The sequence below is a fragment of the Pseudophryne corroboree genome, chromosome 9, assembly GCF_028390025.1.
Source record: "Pseudophryne corroboree isolate aPseCor3 chromosome 9, aPseCor3.hap2, whole genome shotgun sequence".
In the NCBI taxonomy this organism is placed as follows: domain Eukaryota; kingdom Metazoa; phylum Chordata; class Amphibia; order Anura; family Myobatrachidae; genus Pseudophryne; species Pseudophryne corroboree.
The window spans coordinates 96,717,191-96,734,491 of record NC_086452.1 but is presented as its reverse complement, the minus strand read 5'-3'; the positions used below and the strand labels follow the sequence as shown (position 1 = coordinate 96,734,491).

Below are 17,301 nucleotides of genomic sequence, written 5' to 3'. Positions count from 1 at the left end.
CGATTGTAGGCGCAACGGCACACACGATCGCCGTGTTTCCGTATTTGACTGGCCAAGGTATTTATTTAGCAGTGAGATGTCTGATAAGGGGCATTTTAATCAAACTTAATTAGCACACTGAGATCAGTGAATTTAATACATGCAAGTCACTAATCTAAAGCCCCCCACTCACTAGAAAGACCATCCAGCCGATGCGCACGATATCGATATATCGGAATGATGTATCGTTAGTGAAAGTGCAAAACGTTTGCATTTCACGAACGATGATGATCTGATGCGGGTCTTATGCTGAATCCTCTAATCTTACGTGCTGCGCATAAGGGGGGTAATTCTGAGTTGATCGCAGCAGGAACTTTGTTAGCAGTTGGGCAAAACCATGTGACTGCAGGGGAGGCAGATATAACATGTGCAGAGAGAGATAGATTTTGATGGGTTTATTTTGTTTCTGTGCAGGGTCAATACTGGCTGCTTTATTTTTACACTGCAATTTAGATTGCAGATTGAACTCACCCCACCCAAATCTAACTCTCTCTGCACATGTTATATCTGCCTCCCCTGCAGTGCACATGGTTTTGCCCAACTACTAACAAAATTCCTGCTGCGATCAACTCAGAATTACCCCCAAGATCAGGTGATCTGGGTAGCTGTGAATTACAGTTCGTACAATAGATCGTTAGGTACTTTTTCTGACCTAGCGATGTCGTACTGCGGGAGCTGCATGGGAAATCGTGAGACGATGCTGGTTGTCCTAATGTAAGGCCACCTATAGAGTTTTAATCTAGGTGTGATAACTGCGTGTAATTCCCCCATAGACACTTCCACTTGGTTCAATTTATAATATGTTCATTCTTCCATCTCCCCTCCTCTACAAGAGCTTGTTATAGGACAATAACGATAACCGTTGATCTTACTGATGTGTCCCTTTCACCCAGATAAACGAGTGTACGTGACAGTGGCTGTAGACATGGTGGTCACAGAGGTGGTAGAGCCGGTGCGGTTCCTGTTGGAGACAGTAGTCCGTGTGTATCCCGCAAATGAGCGTTTCTGGTATTTCAGCAGGAAAACCTTCACAGAGACTTTCTACTTAAAACTGAAACAGGTATGTGCACCATGAAAGAGCTGGAAGAGCCTTGTTCACCTCGCTGTATGGAATGCACTGCGTGAGATATTGTCTTTTATCCTCCACATGGCTTGATGTCATCATTCTCTGCCTTTTATAAAATGATATCAAATAGACACAGTTTGCAGCCCCTTATGGATCCTAATCTGAAAGGAACCTGCATTCTCTAATGAAATCTTCTGTAGGTATATATCTCATTACACATAGAATGGGGATGAGTTATTGAATTATACGGTTGTACAGAAGATTTTAGTCAGTGTTCTATTTTGCAGCCATTTTTTTATACAGTACTTGCTGCAACAAGATGGATAGAAACGGAACCTTTCAAAAACCCTTTTTGTATAATATTGTTAGAATATACAGTATTGTTAGTTATCAGCTGTATGTGTGTATAAAATCTTATCAGGCCCCATACAATATCTGAGTGGTCATAGAATATAATTTAAGGTAATACTAAACACACACGCACACAGATATTTTGTCATGTGTGCACATACGTTTGAACGTATACATGACACATATGTCTGTACATGCAGATGTGTACTTATACACTGTTGCAACCCTTCTCAGCGCGCCAGGTCCCATGCAGCCCGGCATTGGCTGAGCATCTTTTTTGCCTTTTTTAGCACAAAAATGCGTATTGGTAGCAAACGAATGCGACAAGCCTCTTGATGAGACTGCACTGATTAATTTGATATGTGACACTTGTGTAGCTGTGCGCCACCAACTATACAGAGTGCTATGATGCTGCAGCTTTTTATTGTGCTGCGTATACAGACTCGGACGCACACAGATACACAGGTTTCGCAGATCAAATTAATCCGTGTAGTCTTGGGAGGCGACTTTTCACATCTGTTTGCGACTAAGATACATTCTTGTTTGAAATATACTAAATCGAAATCTCTTTTTCTCTGACGTCCTAAGTGGATGCTGGGGACTCCGTAAGGACCATGGGGATTAGCGGCTCCGCAGGAGACAGGGCACAAAAGTAAAAGCTTTAGGATCAGGTGGTGTGCACTGGCTCCTCCCCCTATGACCCTCCTCTAAGCCTCAGTTAGGTTTTTGTGCCCGGCCGAGAAGGGTGCAATCTAGGTGGCTCTCCTAAAGAGCTGCTTAGAGTAAAAGTTTTGTTAGGTTTTTTATTTTCAGTGAGTCCTGCTGGCAACAGGCTCACTGCAACGAGGGACTTAGGGGAGAAGAAGTGAACTCACCTGCGTGCAGGATGGATTGGCTTCTTAGGCTACTGGACACTAGCTCCAGAGGGACGATCACAGGTACAGCCTGGATGGGTCACCGGAGCCGCGCCGCCGACCCCCTTGCAGATGCTGAAGAGAGAAGAGGTCCAGAAATCGGCGGCTGAAGACTTCCCAGTCTTCTTAAGGTAGCGCACAGCACGGCAGCTGTGCGCCATTGCTCTCAGCACACTTCACACCAACGGTCACTGAGGGTGCAGGGCGCTGGGGGGGGCGCCCTGGGCAGCAATGAAAGTACCTATGCTGGCTAAAAATACATCACATATAGCCTCTGGGGCTATATGGATGTATTTAACCCCTGCCAGGTTGTCAGAAAAACGGGAGAAGAAGCCCGCCGAAAAGGGGGCGGGGCCTATTCTCCTCAGCACACAGCGCCATTTTCCTACACAGCTCCGCTGCTAGGAAGGCTCCCAGGCTCTCCCCTGCACTGCACTACAGAAACAGGGTTAAAACAGAGAGGGGGGGCATTTTGGTGGCGATATTATAATATATTAAGATGCTATAAGGGAAAACACTTATATAAGGTTGTCCCTGTATAATTCTAGCGTTTTGGTGTGTGCTGGCAAACTCTCCCTCTGTCTCCCCAAAGGGCTAGTGGGGTCCTGTCCTCTATCAGAGCATTCCCTGTGTGTGTGCTGTGTGTCGGTACGTGTGTGTCGACATGTATGAGGACGAGGTTGGTGAGGAGGCGGAGCAATTGCCTGTAATGGTGATGTCACTCTCTAGGGAGTCGACACCGGAATGGATGGCTTATTTAGGGAATTACGTGATAATGTCAACACGCTGCAAGGTCGGTTGACGACATGAGACGGCCGGCAAACCAATTAGTACCTGTCCAGGCGTCTCAAACACCGTCAGGGGCTTTAAAACGCCCATTACCTCAGTCGGTCGACACAGACACGGACACTGACTCCAGTGTCGACGGTGAAGAAACAAACATATTTTCCATTAGGGCCACACGTTACATGTTAAGGGCAATTAAGGAGGTGTTACATATTTCTGATACTACAAGTACCACAAAAAAGGGTATTATGTGGGGTGTGAAAAAACTACCTGTAGTTTTTCCTGAATCAGATAAATTAAATGAAGTGTGTGATGATGCGTGGGTTTTCCCCGATAGAAAATTATTGGCGTTATACCCTTTCCCGCCAGAAGTTAGGGCGCGTTGGGAAACACCCCCTAGGGTGGATAAGGCGCTCACACGCTTATCAAAACAAGTGGCGTTACCGTCTCCAGATACGGCTGCCCTCAAGGAGCCAGCTGATAGGAGGCTGGAAAATATCCTAAAAAGTATATACACACATACTGGTGTTATACTGCGACCAGCGATCGCCTCAGCCTGGATGTGCAGCGCTGGGGTGGCTTGGTCGGATTCCCTGACTGAAAATATTGATACCCTTGACAGGGACAGTATTTTATTGACTATAGAGCATTTAAAGGATGCATTTCTATATATGCGAGATGCACAGAGGGATATTTGCACTCTGGCATCAAGAGTAAGTGCGATGTCCATGTCTGCCTGAAGATGTTTATGGACACGACAGTGGTCAGGTGATGCGGATTCCAAACGGCACATGGAAGTATTGCCGTATAAAGGGGAGGAGTTATTTGGGGTCGGTCCATCGGACCTGGTGGCCACGGCAACAGCTGGAAAATCCACCTTTTTTACCCCAAGTCACATCTCAGCAGAAAAAGACACCGTCTTTTCAGCCTCAGTCCTTTCGTCCCCATAAGGGCAAGCGGGCAAAAGGCCAGTCATATCTGCCCAGGGGTAGAGGAAAGGGAAGAAGACTGCAGCAGGCAGCCCCTTCCCAGGAACAGAAGCCCTCCACCGCTTCTGCCAAGTCCTCAGCATGACGCTGGGGCCGTACAAGCGGACTCGGGTGCGGTGGGGGGTCGTCTCAAGAGTTTCAGCGCGCAGTGGGCTCACTCGCAAGTGGACCCCTGGATCCTACAAGTAGTATCCCAGGGGTACAGATTGGAAATTCGAGACGTCTCCCCCTCGCAGGTTCCTGAAATCTGCTTTACCAACGTCTCCCTCCGACAGGGAGGCAGTATTGGAAACAATTCACAAGCTGTATTCCCAGCAGGTGATAATCAAAGTACCCCTCCTACAACAAGGAAAGGGGTATTATTCCACACTATTTGTGGTACTGAAGCCAGACGGCTCGGTGAGACCTATTCTAAATCTTTGAACACTTACATACAAAGGTTCAAATCAATGATGGAGTCACTCAGAGCAGTGATAGCGAACCAGGAAGAAGGGGACTATATGGTGTCCCTGGACATCAAGGATGCTTACCTCCATGTCCCAATTTGCCCTTCTCACCAAGGGTACCTCAGGTTCGTGGTACAGAACTGTCACTATCAGTTTCAGACGCTGCCGTTTGGATTGTCCACGGCACCCCGGGTCTTTACCAAGGTAATGGCCAAAATGATGATTCTTCTTCAAAGAAAAGGCGTCTTAATTATCCCTTACTTGGACGATCTCCTGATAAGGGCAAGGTCCAGAGAACAGTTGGAGGTCGGAGTAGCACTATCTCAAGTAGTTCTACGACAGCACGGGTGGATTCTAAATATTCCAAAATCGCAGCTGATTCCGACGACACGTCTGCTGTTCCTAGGGATGAAAAAGGTGTTTCTCCCGGAGGAGAAAGCCAGGGAGTTATCCGAGCTAGTTAGGAACCTCCTAGAACCAGGCCAAGTGTCAGTGCATCAATGCACAAGAGTCCTGGGAAAAATGGTGGCTTCTTACGAAGCGATTCCATTCGGCAGATTTCACGCAAGAATTTTTCAGTGGGATCTGCTGGACGAATGGTCCGGATCGCATCTTCAGATGCATCAGCGGATAATCCTGTCTCCAAGGACAAGGGTGTCTCTTCTGTGGTGGCTGCAGAGTGCTCATCTACTAGAGGGCAGCAGATTCGGCATTCAGGACTGGGTCCTGGTGACCACGGATGCCAGCCTGAGAGGCTGGGGAGCAGTCACACAGGGAAGAAATTTCCAAGGAGTGTGGTCAAGTCTGGAGACTTCTCTCCACATAAATATACTGGAGCTAAGGGCAATTTACAATGCTCTGAGCCTAGGAAGACCTCTGCTTCAAAGTCAACCGGTGCTGATCCAGTCGGACAACATCACGGCAGTCGCCCACGTAAACAGACAGGGCGGCACAAGAAGCAGGAGGGCAATGGCAGCAAGGATTCTTCGCTGGGCGAAAAATCATGTGATAACACTGTCAGCGGTGTTCATTCCGGGAGTGGACAACTGGGAAGCAGACTTCCTCAGCAGGCACGACCTCCACCCGGGAGAGTGGGGACTTCATCTGGAAGTCTTCCACATGATTGTGAACCGTTGGGAAAGACCAAAGGTGGACATGATGGCGTCCCGTCTGAACAAAAAACTGGACAGGTATTGCGCCAGGTCAAGAGACCCTCAGGCAATAGCTGGGACGCTCTGGTAACACCGTGGGTGTACCAGTCGGTGTATGTGTTCCCTCCTCTGCCTCTCATACCCAAGGTACTGAGAATTATAAGACGGAGAGGAGTAAGAACTATACTCGTGGCTCCGGATTGGCCAAGAAGGACTTGGTACCCGGAACTTCAAGAGATACTAAGAAGGGACTTGCTTCAGCAAGGATCATGTCTGTTCCAAGACTTACCGCGGCTGCGTTTGACGGCATGGCGGTTGAACGCCGGATCCTAAGGGAAAAAGGTATTCCGGAAGAGGTCATCCCTACCCTGGTCAGAGCCAGGAAGGAGGTGACCGCACAACATTATCACCGCATTTGGCGAAAATATGTTGCATGGTGTGAGGCCAGGAAGGCCCCCACGGAGGAATTTCAACTCGGTCGATTCCTGCATTTCCTGCAAACAGGAGTGTCTATGGGCCTCAAATTGGGGTCCATTAAGGTTCAAATTTCGGCCCTGTCGATTTTCTTCCAAAAAAAAATTGGCTTCAGTTCCTGAAGTCCAGAAGTTTGTCATGGGAGTACTGCATATACAACCCCCTTTTGTGCCTCCAGTGGCACTGTGGGATCTCAACGTAGTACTGGGATTCCTCAAATCACATTGGTTTAAACCGCTCAAATCTGTGGATTTGAAATATCTCACATGGAAAGTGACCATGCTGTTGGCCCTGGCCTCGGCCAGGCGAGTGTCAGAATTGGCGGCTTTGTCTCACAAAAGCCCATATCTGATTGTCCATTCGGACAGGGCAGAGCTGCGGACTCGTCCCCAGTTTCTCCCTAAGGTGGTGTCAGCGTTTCACCTGAACTAGCTTATTGTGGTACCTGCGGCTACTAGGGACTTGGAGGACTCCAAGTTGCTAGATGTTGTCAGGGCCCTGAAAATATATATTTCCAGGACGGCTGGAGTCAGGAAAACTGACTTGCTGTTATCCTGTATGCACTCAACAAACTGGGTGCTCTTGCTTCTAAGCAGACGATTGCTAGTTGGATGTGTAGTACAATTCAGCTTGCACATTCTGTGGCAGGCCTGCCACAGCCAAAATATGTAAATGCCCATTCCACAAGGAAGGTGGGCTCATCTTGGGCGGCTGCCCGAGGGGTCTCGGCTTTACAACTTTGCCGAGCAGCTACTTGGTCAGGAGCAAATACGTTTGTAAAATTCTACAAATTTGATACCCTGGCTGAGGAGGACCTGGAGTTCTCTCATTCGGTGCTGCAGAGTCATCCGCACTCTCCCGCCCGTTTGGGAGCTTTGGTATAATCCCCATGGTCCTTACGGAGTCCCCAGCATCCACTTAGGACGTCAGAGAAAATAAGAATTTACTTACCGATAATTCTATTTCTCGTAGTCCGTAGTGGATGCTGGGCGCCCATCCCAAGTGCGGATTGTCTGCAATACTTGTACATAGTTATTGTTACAAAAATCGGGTTATTATTGTTGTGAGCCATCTTTTCAGAGGCTCCGCTGTTATCATGCTGTTAACTGGGTTCAGATCACAGGTTGTACAGTGTGATTGGTATGAGTCTTACCCGGGATTCAAAATCCTTCCTTATTGTGTACGCTCGTCCGGGCACAGTATCCTAACTGAGGCTTGGAGGAAGGTCATAGGGGGAGGAGCCAGTGCACACCACCTGATCCTAAAGTTTTTACTTTTGTGCCCTGTCTCCTGCGGAGCCGCTAATCCCCATGGTCCTTACGGAGTCCCCAGCATCCACTACGGACTACGAGAAATAAAATTATCGGTAAGTAAATTCTTATTTTTTTTTCCTTGCAAATCAGTTTTGAACTATTGTCCCTGAATTCTCATCTGGCTGCATATTTCTGTGATTTGCCATACACAACAGTGGTGGCGTTCTGCTTTCTTTGGTTACCGCTCCTATAATCTGTCAGCAAGGCTTTTTGGCTACGGCTGGTTCTGTGCATAAGGATTTATCCTTGCATATAACTCATCTGTAAAGTGATAGAGGGAAATTTAGTAGAAAGCGATGGCCACAGAGATCCTCCAGGACAGTCGGTGATGACACTTGGCGACCGGTAACTTTGCTTATTTTCCCTCACGCCCCATAAGTGTACAAGAGAATATGATCAAAAAGCCTCTATTGTAATAGACGGTAATGTGCGCAACTGGATGTCCACTTGCATGTCACAATGAATTCGCCCTTCATAAACCTTTATACAAAGTGGCCATAAACCGATTTACCAATTGCCGAACAATCTGATGATAGAACTGATTTCACCACTAGCCCAAGCAGTCCCATTTTTAAAAGAAACGCTGCACCTTTGTATGCCCAGATCCGGCAATCGTCACACACCCGCACTCTCAGCAGGTTTAGGGGTAGATTTACTAAATGTTGGTTTGTCAAAGCAACTGATGATCAGCGTATTTGACCAATGGATTTAAAAAGGCAACTGTAATAAATGCGAAACAAAGCTGAGTTAGTGTTTTTTATTTCTGATACCATTTTTTAAATCCATCGGTCAAAGCCACCAAACACACATGCACTATGATCATATTAAGTTTGTTAAACTGTTCAGACTTAATAGGCAAATCATCCAGTGCAGGAGCCTCCATACATCAGTGGCCGCAATTCCCCGACCTGCCGACCCTACCGATCTGCCACCCGGATCCGCCAATCGCGGAAATTAAACATGTTAAAAATGCCTCCACAGTGCCGACCGAAAATGTTTGTGATCGCGGAATCATGATTTTTCAACATGTTTAGTATTCCCGATTCTCCGCCCCGGGCGTTGGGGGATAGGGACATTGCCCCAATACATCTGTGATGTAAGGGGCCTTAAGGTTTTGTTTGAACATGCAACATCACTCTTTCCGTTCTAAATGTTTAACCTCTTTTAATCAAAAAACAAAAATATTGCTTTGTAATTGATTTAAACAGTAAAGCAGGGCTCACAGTGGCAATATGGGATTTATATGTGTATATGCAATTTATAATTTGTAAGAAGCTATTTTTACAGTGAATTACAGGAAAGTCCCTTACACAAAAAGATTTTCCCACACGCGCTTTGGAATTTTACTTATTTTTTCCTTATCTTTCCTATCAGGAGAGATAATGAGGTGTCAGAGCTTCAGAAATGTTAAGTGATGATTCTGTGGACAGGACGCTGGAAATGTTCTGTACAAATAATAATAATGCTTAGTTACTGTACACTAATGTATTTCTTTGAGAACTGTACATTAATGAATAACTGAAAAAAAAGAGATCTTCTTTGGAGACCATATATAAAGTTTTGTGTTTTCCTGGCAGTCATTTCAATTGTAAACACATTGTATGGCATATAAGGCTTGAAGCTACTGAGTACTGTAATACCCCTTTCACGCTGACATAGCCAGGATGCACACACTAATATGTACACGGGTGTTTCCCAGGTGCGACCAGGCTTGAGACCCTTTTCAGACTTGCGGCCCGACCCGCCATATTGCCGGGTTGGTGACATCACCGATGACGCTATTGGAGGTGATGCTTGGAGATCAACATCTCCATGCGCAGCCTGCTCCTATAAGAGAACTTGCCCCGGCTTACCCGTTCACACTGCACCGCATCCCTGGACGCTCGACGCGGGATATTCCTTCAGTACCCTTTCACACTGAGCAAATTCCCGGGTTGATGCGCATTCATGTGCAATAACCCAGGAAATATTTGTCAGTGTGAAAGGGGTATATATTGAGGTGTGTAAATGCTCAGCAGCAACCTGGCTGTCCTGTGAAAAACATGCACAAAAAGCAACAGAGAAAGTGGAAAGTGAAAATCAGTATGGTACCCAATACTTTTTTTTTATACCATGATACGTAAATGGTTATTGTACATCCTTGTTACTGGTATTTAGTCTCTTGGGTCATTTTGTGTCTTTTACTACATTCTCTTTTTTTTTTTTTTATATAGAGCCCATTTATAAACTCATGTAATGGCTATGGGGGAAATGTATCAAAGCTTGTCAGCTCCTGTCATTTTATAGGATATATTTTATAGGATATGTTTGAAAAATTACAGATAGCAGCTGATGGGTTGGTACTTTATTTCTCTTCAAGCTTTGATACATCTCCCCTATAATATGGCGTTGTTTTTCATCTAAACAGGCAATAATTGAAGTAGACAAGTACATGGCTGTTAGATAAAATCTGCAATTTAGTTAGCAAAAGCGAATAAATTAGCAGCCCATCTGAGGGTGCTCACTGGGAAGAATATACAAACTCCACACAGATATAGTGCTCATTGGATTCAAACCCATGCCACCATGCTGTTTTGTACAAATGGTAACTGAAATTTTTTTTTATGGGGGAGAAGTCACTGCAGAAGCAGCATCAGGAAGCTGAATATTCTGACCATGATGTTTAGGTTTTACCCTCCGTCTTTGGCAAAAACATTATGAATCAAAAATGTAATTATGAACACCCCTGGGATTAATTGTCTGTTATAGAGCTAGTATATGCAATTGAGGGGGAGGGGGGGATATGATAAGAGAATTAAGGGAAAAAATGTTTCCGTACCTTAGGGTTTTAACAAACCCGGATAGAATCAGGGGGTATATGTCACAGCAAGCCATATTCCGGAGCTCGCTTCCTGGGGCGGTTAAAGTCCTGCGGTTGATAGGGGTTTATCAGCATCCATGCGGTGACTTGGTGGTTTCCTCTTACTGTTGTTTCCTCTGTCTCAGGTTGTCATGGATCTCACAGGGATGCACGCGCCAACCTGTTTAAAATGTAAAAGGGTATGTGCGCCAAACGTGACGTCACATTTGGTGCGTAATTGGAATCTTCTCCCTGTTAAAGGGAATCTCTGAGAATTGAACCTTGCCAGAGTATAGTCCCCATTACCTAGCTTAGCCTCAGTACTTCAGTGTAAAACCGAAGAATCCTGTACCCAGTTCCTGCTGTCCCTGTGTTCCATCCCTGGTTCCTGCCTTCCCTATGGACTCTCCCAGTACTGCCATTCCTATGTCCTGCTTCTAGTTCCTGTCCTTGTTCCGAGTCTCCCATTTGGAATCGACTTATTCTTTTGACTCTGCTACTATATGACTCACAGCTGTATTTCTCTTTCAGCAAGGCTGGTGGGATACTGGACCATGGGGATGCAGGATAGGCTGGAGTTTGGCACTTAAACTACTGTAACTTTAATTCTAAGCACCTTCCCTCTGCAACCCAAGCATGCCAGTTTCTTTTAGGTGCCTCAGGATATAGGGCACAATTCAGGCATTTGTAACGTTATAGTTTTCTCTGACGTCCTAGTGGATGCTGGGAACTCCGTAAGGACCATGGGGAATAGCGGCTCCGCAGGAGACAGGGCACATCTAAAGAAAGCTTTAGGATCACCTGGTGTGCACTGGCTCCTCCCCCTATGACCCTCCTCCAAGCCTCAGTTAGATTTTCTGTGCCCGACGAGAAGGGTGCACACTAGGGGCTCTCCTGAGCTCTTTGTGAAAGTTTTAGTTTAGGTTTATTATTTTCAGTGAGACCTGCTGGCAACAGGCTCACTGCATCGAGGGACTAAGGGGAGAAGAAGCGAACTCACCTGCGTGCAGAGTGGATTGGGCTTCTTAGGCTACTGGACATTAGCTCCAGAGGGACGATCACAGGTTCAGCCTGGATGGGTCACCGGAGCCGCGCCGCCGGCCCCCTTACAGAGCCAGAAGAGCGAAGAGGTCCGGAAAAATCGGCAGAAGACTTTCCTGTCTTCAGATAAAGGTAGGCGCACAGCACCGCAGCTGTGCGCCATTGCTCTCAGCACACTTCACACTCCGGTCACTGAGGGTGCAGGGCGCTGGGGGGGCAGCGCCCTGAGACGCAATAAATCGATAGAAAACCTTTTATGGCTAAAATAAATGCATCACATATAACTCCTGGGCTATATGGATGCATTTAACCCCTGCCAAAACATACAAGAAAACGGATAATAAGGACGCCGAGAAAGGGGCGGAGCCTATCTCCTCAGCACACTGGCGCCATTTTCCCTCACAGCTCAGTTGGAGGGAAGCTCCCTGGCTCTCCCCTGCAGTCACTACACTACAGAAAGGGGTTAAAAAAGAGAGGGGGGCACAAATTAGGCGCAGTATAAACAATACAGCAGCTATAAAGGGAAAAACACTTATATAAGGTTATCCCTGTATATATATAGCGCTCTGGTGTGTGCTGGCAAACTCTCCCTCTGTCTCCCCAAAGGGCTAGTGGGGTCCTGTCCTCTATCAGAGCATTCCCTGTGTGTGTGCTGTGTGTCGGTACGTTTGTGTCGACATGTATGAGGAGAAAAATGATGAGGAGACGGAGTAGAGTGTCTGTAATAGTGTTGTCACCCCCTGGGGGGTCGACACCTGAGTGGATGTACTGTTGAAATTGCGTGACAGTGTCAGCTTTGTATAAAAGACAGTGGTTGACATGAGACAGCCGGCTACTCAGCTTGTGCATGTCCAGACGTCTCATACAGGGGCTCTAAAGCGCCCGTTACCTCAGATACAGACGCCGACACGGATACTGACTCCTGTGTCGACGGTGAAGAGACAACCGTGATTTCCAATAGGGCCACACATTGCATGATTGAGGCAATGGAAAAAGTTTACACTCTTCTGATAATATAAATACCACCAAAAAAAGGGGTATTATGTTTGGTGAGGAAAAACTTCCTGTAGTTTTCCTGAATCTGAGAAATAAAATGAGGTGTGTGATGATGCGTGGGTTTCCCCCCGATAACAATTGATAATTTCTAAAAAGTTATTGGCAGTATACCTTTTCCCGCCAGAGGTTAGGGTGCGTTGGGAAACACCCCCTAGGAGGGATAAGGCGCTCACACGCTTGTAAGAACAAGGGCTCTACCCTCTCTTGAGATGGCCGCCCTTAGGGATCCTGCTGATAGAAAGCAGGAGGGTATCCTAAAATGTATTTACACACATACTGGTGTTATACTGCGACCAGCAATCGCCTCAGCCTGGAGGTGCAGTGCTGGGTTGGCGTGGTCGGATTCCCTGACTGGAAATTTGATATCCTAGATAAGGACAGTATATTATTGCCTATAGAGCAATTAAAAGATGCATTTCTATATATGCATGATGCACAGCGGAATATTTGCCGACTGGCATCAAGTATAAGTGCGTTGTCCAATTATACCAGTACAGTGGTCAGGTGATGCGGATTCCAAACGGCATTTGGAAGTATTGCCTTAAAAAAGGGGATGTACCCCAGGTCGCCTCTCAAAATAAGACGCCGTATTATCAGGCGCAGTCCTGGTTGGCAAGCGGACAAAAGGGTTCCTCTTTTCTGCTCGTGACAGAGGGAGAGGAAAATGGCTGCAGAGATCAGCCAGTTCCCAGGAACAGAAACCCTTTTCCGCCTCTGCCAAGCTCTCAGTATGACGCTAGGGCTTTACAAGTTCAGGCACGGTGGGGGCCCGTTCTCAATGAATTTCAGTGCGCAGTGGGCTCACTCGCAAGTAGACCCCTGGATCCTTCAGGTAATATTTCAGGGGTACAAATTGGAATTCGAGACGTATTCCCCTCGCCGTTTCCAAAAGTCTGTTTTACCGACGTCTCCCGCTGACAGGGAGGCAGTTTTGGAAGTCATTCACAAGCTGTATTCCCAGCAGGTGATAATTAAGGTACCCCTCCTGCAACAGGGAACGGGGTATTATTCCACACTATTGTGGTACCGAAGCCAGACGGCTCGGTGAGACCGATTTTAAAATCTAAAATCTTTGAACACTTACATACAGAGGTTCAAATTCAAAATTGAGTCACTCAGAGCAGTGATTGCAAACCTGGAAGAAGGGGACTACATGATGTCTCGGGACATCAAGAATGCTTACCTTCATGTCAAAATTTACCCTTCTCACCAAGGGTATCTCAGGTTATGGTACAGAACTGTCACTATCAGTTCAGACGCTGCCGTAGGGATGGTCCACGGCACCCCGGGTCTTTACTGAAGTAATGACCGTAATGATGATATTCCTTCGAAGGAAGGGAATTTTAGTTATCCCTTACTTGGACGATTCCCTGATAAGGGTGAGATCCAGGGAACAGTTGGAGATCGGTGTAGCACTATCTCAGGTAGTGTTGCGGCAGCACGATTGGATTCTCAATATTCCAAAATCGCAGCTGGTTCCGACGACTTGTCTTCTGTTCCTAGGGATGATCCTGGACACAGTCCAGAAAGAAGGTGTTTCTCCCGGAGGAGAAAGCCAGGGAGTTATCCGAGCTAGTCAGGAACCTCCTAAAACCGAACCAAGTCTCAGTGCATCAATGCACAAGGGTTCTGGGTAAAAATGGTGGCTTCCTACGAAGCAATCCCATTCGGCAGATTCCACGCAAGACTTTCCAGTGGAACCTACTGGACAAATGGTCCGGGTCGCATCTTCAGATGCTTCAGCGGATAACCCTGTCACCAGGGACAAGGGTATCCCTCCTGTGGTGGTTGCAGAGTGCTCATCTTCTAGAGGGCCGCAGATTCGGCATTCGGGACTGGGTCCTGGCGGCCACGGATGCCAGCCTGCGAGGCTGGGGAGCAGTCACACAGGGAAGGAATATCCAGGGCTTATGGTCAAGCCTGGAGACATCACTTCACATAAATGTCCTGAAGCTAAGGGCCATTTACAATGCTCTAAGCTTAGCAAGACCTCTGCTTCAAGGTCAGCCGGTGTTGATCCAGTCAGACAACATTACGGCAGTCACCCACGTAAACAGACAGGGTGCCACAAGAAGCAGGAGGGCAATGGCAGAAGCTGCAAGGATTCTTCGCGGGGCGAAAAACCATGTGATAGTACTGTCAGCAGTTTTCATTCCGGGAGTGGACAACTGGGAAGCAGTTTTCCTCAGCACGACCTCCACCCGGGAGAGTAAGGACTTCACCCAGAAGTCTTCCACATGATTATAAACCGTTGGGAAAAACTCGACAGGTATTGCGCCACGTCAAGGGACCCTCAGGCAATAGCTGTAGATGCTCTGGTAACACCGTGGGTGTACCAATCAGTGTATGGGTTCCCTCCTCTGCCTCTCATACCCAAGGTACTGAGATTGATAAGATGGAGAGGAGTAAGCACTATATTAGTGGCTCCGGATTGGCCAAAAAGAAATTGGTAACCGGAACTTCAAGAGATGCTCACGGAGGATCCGTAGCCTCTACCTCTAAGAAGGGACCTGCTCCAGCAAGGACCTTATCTGTTCCAAGACTTACCGCGGCTGCGTTGACGGCATGGCGGTTGAACGCCGGATCCCGAAGGAAAAAGGCATTCCGGATGAAGTCATCCCTATCCTGATCAAAGCCAGGAAGGATGTAACCGCAAAACATTATCACCGCATTTGGCGAAAATATGTTGCGTGGTGCGAGGCCAGTAAGGCTCGACGGAGGAAATTCAACTGGGTCGATTCCTACATTTCCTGCAAACAGGAGTATCTATGGGCCTGAAATTGGGGTCCATTAAGGTTCAAATTTCGGCTCTGTCAATTTTCTTCCAAAAAAGAACTAGCTTCAGTCCCTGAAGTTCAGACATTTGTTAAAGGGGTACTGCATATACAGCCTCCTTTTGTGCCTTCAGTGGCACTTTTGGGATCTCCAGGTGGTTTTTGGGTTCCAAAAGTCACATTGGTTTGACCCACTTAAATCTGTGGAGTTAAAATATCTCACAGAAAAAGTGGTCATGCTGTTTGCTCTGGCCTGGGCCAGGCGCGTGTCAGAATTGGTGGCTTTATCCTGTAAAAGCCCTTATCTGATTTTCCATTCGGACAGGGCGGAATTGAGGACTCGTCCTTAGTTTCTCCCTAAGGTGGTTTCAGCGTTCACCTGAACCAAACCTATTGTGGTGCCTGCGGCTACTAGGGACTTGGAGGACTCCAAGTTGCTAGACGTTGTCAGGACCCAAAAAATATATGTTTCCAGGACGACTGGAGTCAGGAAATCTGACTCGCTGTTTATCCTCTATGCACCCAACTAGCTGGGTGCTCCTGCTTCTAAGCAGACTATTGCTCGTTGGATTTTTAGTACAATTCAGCTTGCACATTCTGTGGCAGGCCTGCCACAGCCAAAAATCTGTAAATGCCCACTCCACAAGGAAGGTGGGCTCATCTTGGGCGGCTGCCCGAGGGGGCTCGGCTTTACAACTTTGCCGAGCAGTTACTTGGTCAGGAGCAAATACGTTTGTAAAATTCTACAAATTTGATACCCTGGCTGAGGAGGACAGGGAGTTCTCTCATTGGGTGCTGCAGAGTCATCCGCACTCTCCCGCCCGTTTGGGAGCTTTGGTATAATCCCCATGGTCCTTACGGAGTTCCCAGCATCCACTAGGACGTCAGAGAAAATAAGAATTTACTTACCGATAATTCTATTTCTCGTAGTCCGTAGTGGATGCTGGGCGCCCATCCCAAGTGCGGATTGTCTGCAATACTGGTACATAATTATTGTTACCAAAAAATTCGGGTTATTGTTGTATTGAGCCATCTTTTCTAGAGGCTTCTCTATTATCATGCTGTTAACTGGGTTCAGATCACAAGTTGTGCAGTGTGATTGGTGTGGCTGGTATGAGTCTTACCCGGGATTCAAAATCCTTCCTTATTGTGTACGCTCGTCCGGGCACAGTATCCTAACTGAGGCTTGGAGGAGGGTCATAGGGGGAGGAGCCAGTGCACACCAGGTGATCCTAAAGCTTTCTTTAGATGTGCCCTGTCTCCTGCGGAGCCGCTATTCCCCATGGTCCTTACGGAGTTCCCAGCATCCACTACGGACTACGAGAAATAGAATTATCGGTAAGTAAATTCTTATTTTTCTTTTTTCAATTCCCGGGACCGGGATGATCTGGCTCTACTTGGCGTAGTTGGAGCTCTGCAGATTTACTTGGACAGGACTTCTTCTGCCGCCACACAGTTTCATTACTTGTACTTTATGACACACACAACGTAGCTGGCTGGCTACAAAGCAGACCATTGCATGTTGGATCGACTCAGTTGTCACTGGGTGTCAGCGCATTCCACTGGGGTAGTGCACATGGGGCTACGGCAGAACAGGTCTGTTGTGCAGCTACCTGGTCCTCTGTCCACGCTTTTACTCGTTTTCATGTGTTCGCCTCAGGTGATGCCCACTTTGGCCATACAGTTCTCCAGTTAGGCAGCCTGAGCGTTCCCTTCCCTCCCCTGTGGGGCGGCTGTTGAACGTGTGATGGTCCAGTGTCCCGACAGCTTTGCTTCAGAGAAAAGAGGATTTTTTGTCACTTAATCCTTTTCCCTGAAGCAGGCTGTGGGACACTGAGTTCTCTCCCTAACGCTCAGTCATGCAAGGTTTATGTTCTTGACCGTCTTTTCTATATGAATTTGTTTGTTCTAACTGTTTCACTGGATTACTGCTAATCTTTACTGGGCTCTTTTAAAAGAAGTACTGGCATGCTGCGGTTGCAGGGGTAAGGAGCTTAGAATTAAAGTTACAATAATTGAGTGCCAAACGCCAGCCCATCCTGCAATCCCCATGTACCAGTGT

General features: G+C 47.2%; 1 protein-coding gene across 3 annotated transcripts in view; it reads left to right on the top strand.

The window, feature by feature from the left end:
- RABGAP1L (RAB GTPase activating protein 1 like) overlaps positions 1 to 17,301 on the top strand; it is a 690,515-nt gene that overhangs the window by 178,163 nt on the left and 495,051 nt on the right. For all 3 annotated transcript variants that reach the window (XM_063939666.1, XM_063939667.1, XM_063939668.1), the window contains exon 10: positions 933 to 1,099. In XM_063939666.1, coding sequence (XP_063795736.1) covers positions 933 to 1,099 — 167 coding nt within the window. The remainder of the gene's footprint in view (positions 1 to 932; positions 1,100 to 17,301) is intronic.